The sequence below is a fragment of the Pediculus humanus genome, genomic scaffold (genome assembly GCF_000006295.1).
Source record: "Pediculus humanus corporis 1103172108318 genomic scaffold, whole genome shotgun sequence".
In the NCBI taxonomy this organism is placed as follows: domain Eukaryota; kingdom Metazoa; phylum Arthropoda; class Insecta; order Psocodea; family Pediculidae; genus Pediculus; species Pediculus humanus.
The window spans coordinates 266,068-271,542 of record NW_002987887.1 but is presented as its reverse complement, the minus strand read 5'-3'; the positions used below and the strand labels follow the sequence as shown (position 1 = coordinate 271,542).

Genomic DNA, 5,475 nt, shown 5'->3' with positions numbered 1-5,475 from the left:
GAGGGGATGTTTTAAGGGGTCGGGGGTTTCGAGATTGAGTTTTCCACGTTGACTAAGCGTTCGCTTGGGGTAAGCCCGAGGTAGTTAGGTCGAGTCCAAAAAGGGGAAAAATCCTGAAAGTTCTATTCCACCACGTCCAAACAAGAACAGACATGTACCTACGTAAGGGGATAAGTGACCTAGTAAAACCTTTTTGAGGCATTGGGGATGCGCTGACCCTTTTACGAGGGGGTGAAATTGGGTACTAGATTCAATAGAGAAAATGCGGAGCTGCTACGTGAAAGGAAGACAGACGAACGATCTACGGGATTCGCGACCCCAAACATCTCAACTCGCAGACTCTGCGGAAGAGGCAGAAACGATGGTAACAACTTGGGACTGTCTTTTGAAGGGTGAAAAAGGGTAGTACCAGGATCTTCCTCAGGTGATGATTCTGGCTCAGGAAGGGGTTGAGGCTAAAACGCAGGTTGTACTCCCCCGAACGCCCCTCCCCCGGATAAAGGAGCTAGTTGGGTAGTGGCTTCTTCGTCTTTGCTCACCACACCCTCCCTGCTACCGGGTGGGTGGAGGTCAATGCGAAATGCCACCTTTCTCCTGGACTAACAAAAACAAAACTGGAACTCCGATAAAAAGTGAAAAATATTTCGAATTCGAGTTATACAAAATTAGAAAACTTCTCGGACTGGAAGACCTTTACTGTCTGGAAAACAAACCGTCGCGATGCGAACGTGTCATCATACATAACCACAATGTCGAGTCAAAAGTCAAAGGTCAAACAAGACATTTTCAATACCAACAACTTTTGCGTTATAAATCTTCCAACAGGAACAACAGAAAATATTTTTCCTTTTAACACGTAACCACCACCACCCCTCCCCTTCCATCCATCCACACATTCGAACGAGTCAAATCCGTTTTTTTTTTTTTTTAAATTAATTATTATTGCCACGACGATAATTTATGCGATGAATATTTTTTTTCGGAAAAACTGGTCAAGGTCATGATTAGTCAGTCCGCTATGGAAAAAGAAAAATGTCAAGATGTTTTTTTGACTTTTATAAAACAAATGTCCAAAAAATAAATAATTCCAGAGAGAAAGAAAAAAAAAATTACGTAAAAATAAAATTTTTTCATAGAGTAAATAAACAAAAATATAAATTTCAATCACGATAGTAATAATAATAATAAATTTTCCTGGAAATATTAAGAAAAGTTTGAGAGCTAATGAAGGAAAATTGTTTTTTTTTCCCCTCCCCTCCCCAAATCGAGAAAATTTAAATTTTTTTAACGGTCGTTTTTTTTTTTTAAACGTGGCACATACCACGACTTGTCGCCATTTTGTAAAAAAAAAATAAAATGAATAAAATTTTGCAATCTTTAGCCATATAGATAAATGAATTTCTTAACTTTTTTTTTTATTTTATTAACATAATAAGTTAAGTAATTTTTTTTTTATTAATGTTAACGTCGGATTTAAATATTATTAAATAAATAAATAAATTTATTGATTTATTAACTTGTTTAATAAGTTTTTCTTTTTTTTTTTTATCAAACGGATATATTGTTTTTTTTTTGTTGTATAGATTATCTGCTGACACTATTATATTATAGGTCTCTATCGTTGGAAAAGGTTTTTGTTTAAATAAAAATATACATAATTATTATTATTATTTTAAATAATTTTTTATTTATTTATTTATTGAACTACTACATTCTGGTTAACAAATAGAATTTTTTTTTATTTTTTTATTTTTGGGTGATGAGAGTCATGAGAAATTTTTCGTTTCGGATCGACTCTCACATTATTTATTCTTTTCACGTATTATCCAATTCGTTTTGCTTTTGTCATCATATTAGAATAAACTATCTACTATATAATATATAACTCTTTAGATGGAGAAAAGGGGAGGGGGGTATGTGTGTAAAGGGATGAGAAACTTATTTTTTCTTGTACAAGTTTCCGAATCCGGAAGAGAAGGAGCTTCCGAAAGAGGAAGAGGTGGTGGTGAATGGGGCGACGGTGGTGGAGAAACCTCCGGCGAGTGGGGCAACGGTGGTAGAGGAAAAGTCACCGAATCCACCGGAAACTCCGGTTCCGACGACTCCACCTCCGAGAACACCACCTCCAACGGTAACTTCTGGTCCGGCACCAACGACTCCGGAAACTGGGAGAGTTCCTACGACTCCTCCGTCGACGACTCCGCTAGACAAAGCACCTCCGACGACTCCACCGCTGACGAGACCACCTCCGAGAACGCCACCTCCGACGAGACCGCCTCCGAGAACGCCACCTCCGACGAGACCGCTTCCGACGACTCCAGAAGAGTATTCAGAGACTCCACCGGACAAGAGTGGGGCAGATGTGGTGGAAACGAATCCACCAGAAACAGCTGGGGCAGCAGTTACACTAGAGTATTCGAATCCAGAAACACCGACTCCGGCACCGAGACCGACTCCGGCTCCAACTCCGACTCCGTATCCAAATCCAGCTCCGACTCCAGCGTCGAGTCCGACTCCACCGTTAAGGTTGACGGTGTTGACTGGGAGTGATCCTTGAACATCGAAGGTGTTGACTGGCAAAGCAACACGGTTTCTGGTAACTTGGTAAGATTGGACTGGGACGACACGTTTGACTTCGTGGGATTCAACTCCTGGGACTGGGGTGACGGCAGATACTCTGACTTGAGCGACTTTTTGGGATTTGACCAATTTTTGGACTGGCAATCTAACGTTGTGCGTTTTGTATTCGTAGTGTTGGTGTGGGACGACACGTTGTACGCTGACTCTTTGGACGTGTTGGACTGGGGTGACACGTTCGACGGTGACTGGGACGACGTGGCTGTTCTTGACGAATTTTTGTACTGGGACTTCGACTTGTTCGGTTTTGACTTGTTGGGTGACGACTGGGACGACTTTTTGGACTTGGAATCTTTGTACTTCTCTGACTGGGGTGACGGTGTCAACTCTGAATTGTTGAACGCTTTGGGATTTAACCAATTTTTGGACTGGAACGTTGACTTCTTGGCGTTGGACAGAGTATTTTTGGACTGGGACAGCGGTACGGACGGCGTAGTTTTCGTAGGTTTGGACTGGGTGAACGGATTCGAATTTCAATGGAACAACTTTTTCGGTTCTGACGTATTTGCGGACTGGGACGTTAACTCTTTCTCTCTTGACAGCGTATCCAGAGACTGGGACAACGTTGTTGACGTCAAAGTGTTGAACGGTTTGTACTTGTCTGGCGTGACCGAGTTCGTATTGTTGGACTGGGACAGCTGGTCCGGCGGCTCCGAGGGCTTGAGTGCTGACTGGGATTGGTCCAGAGAGGGCAGAAACTCCGACACCGACTCCGCTTCCAACTCCGACTCCGTATCCGAATCCAGATCCGTAAGAAACACCGCTAACTCCAGAGAGTCCACCAGAGAGTCCACCAGCGAGTCCGGTAAGTCCAGCAGCGCTGTCGTAGGCAACGGTGGATCCCAAGTCTCCAACCAAACCGCCTCCTACAACTCCGAGGTCACCACCGACGAGTCCACCACCGAGTCCACCTCCGACGACTCCACCGCTGACGAGACCACCTCCGACGAGTCCACCTCCAACGAGTCCATCACCGAGACCGGCACCGACGAGTCCTCCGCTGACGAGTCCACCGCTGACGAGACCACCACCGAGGGCAGCGTCTCCTACAACTCCGCCAGAGACAACATCACCGCCGACGACTCCACCGCTGACGACTCCGGATCCGAGTCCGAGGCCAGCAGCAGAAACAGCATCACCGACGAGTCCACCAGCCAAACCCTATCGATACAAATAATCAAATCACAACCCATACCCTCATCTTTCTCTTTCGTCATATCACACTTCATTATTTATACTTACAGCGGACAAGAGACCACCTTCGACTCCAGTAGCGAGACCGCCACTAACGAGTGGAGCAACAGTGCTGGAGACTGAGAGGTCAGTACCAGCTTTAACGCTGTCTACGCTAGCAGCAGTGCTAGATTCAACAGCTTCGGGTTTGGCGTAGGCGCAAGCGGCTACCAAAAGAATTAAAGCGACCTGTATGGTAAAAAATTTTATTTTTATTATCTGACTAACCCATCGTATATATAAATATCATTTATAAAATGGCGGATCCTATACTATCCGGAGGAGCAATAATTTTCTCCTCAAAACTTTCGCTCTTACTTTGGCCTACCCCCCAAAATCGTTAAAACCGTTTTGGAAAAATCCAAAAAAACCAACAAAAATCAAAAAAAAAAAAAAAAAATTGGTAAAAGTAAAAGAAAACTTACCGTTTTCATTCTGCTGGTAGTAGAATGGTTCTTTCACAAAAGAGAAGAGTGACGAATGACATTTGAACTCGGCTTATATACTTTAAGTCTTTGGTTAAAAAAATGGTCCATCTACGTAATAACGATCGGTCATCTTAATATCAAAACCGATTAAGTCAATTTTTATAATTAGATAATCATAATCATGGTTTCATCTTTTATAATTTGTCGCCTACTTTTTTTTCTTTTCTTCTTAAAAAAATTTTCGAGGTCTTCATCTCTCATCAATATCTGTTTATTATCACCCAAAAACGTATATAACAAGCAAAATTAAATATATTTTATTATCATTATGACCGACATATCCTTTGGATAGTATTCGCATATATCCAAGGACTTTTACCTAAAATTGACAAATATGATATATTTTACTTATGAAAAAAACAAACAACAACAACAACAACCGGAAACAACATTCACATACCCTCTTAAACTTTTCAATATGAAATTTTATCCAAGGAAAAATTTTTCCAGTCGTTATGCAATCAATTGGAAAAAAAAAAAATTATGTTAATGATGATCATTTCTTATTAGGTTAACCTAATTTTCATCACCGACCATTTTTCTCTCATCATCGGCCATCTTTAATTCGAACCTTATTCATTATCATACTCATTTTCCACATAACTTAAGAGATTTCGTTTTCTAAACCTGGAAAATTCTTATTTAAATCGGGGAGTGTTTCTCCAGGTTGGAAAATTTTTTTTTTTATCATCATCATCATCATTATTATTATTATTATTATTATCATTTGGGGTTTTTTTGACGCTTTTTTAATAAAAATTTTTTTATTTTACAAGATCGATTATTGTGTGGACTTGATTTTTAATTACGTCACAAACGATCGTAACAATATTTTAATTTATGTACTTCTTATTCATTGACCGGAATTTTATTATCATCATCATCATTATTATTATTATTATTATTATTATTAATAAAAAATGTCTTTCTCCCTCTTTTTTATTTTTGCTGAAAAAATTTTTTTTTTTTTTTTTATTATAATAATATTTCGTCATTTTCTCGTTTTTGATAACATTTAAGGTTTGTGAACATTGTTTGTTGTTTGTTTGTTCTGTCGTAATTGTAACCTCTCCCTCTTTCTCTCTCTCTCTCTCTCTTTTTCTCTATTCATCTCTTT

General features: G+C 40.0%; 1 protein-coding gene across 1 annotated transcript; it reads right to left on the bottom strand.

The window, feature by feature from the left end:
* Positions 1-1,938: 1,938 nt before the first annotated feature.
* Phum_PHUM601660 (Thread biopolymer filament subunit gamma, putative) lies at positions 1,939-4,304 on the bottom strand (the record flags this gene model as incomplete). The annotated part of the gene is made up of 3 exons (XM_002432769.1): positions 1,939-3,798; positions 3,880-4,059; positions 4,296-4,304. The coding sequence occupies 3 exons, from the start codon at positions 4,302-4,304 to the stop codon at positions 1,939-1,941; spliced, it is 2,049 nt and encodes a 682-aa protein (XP_002432814.1).
* Positions 4,305-5,475: the final 1,171 nt, after the last annotated feature.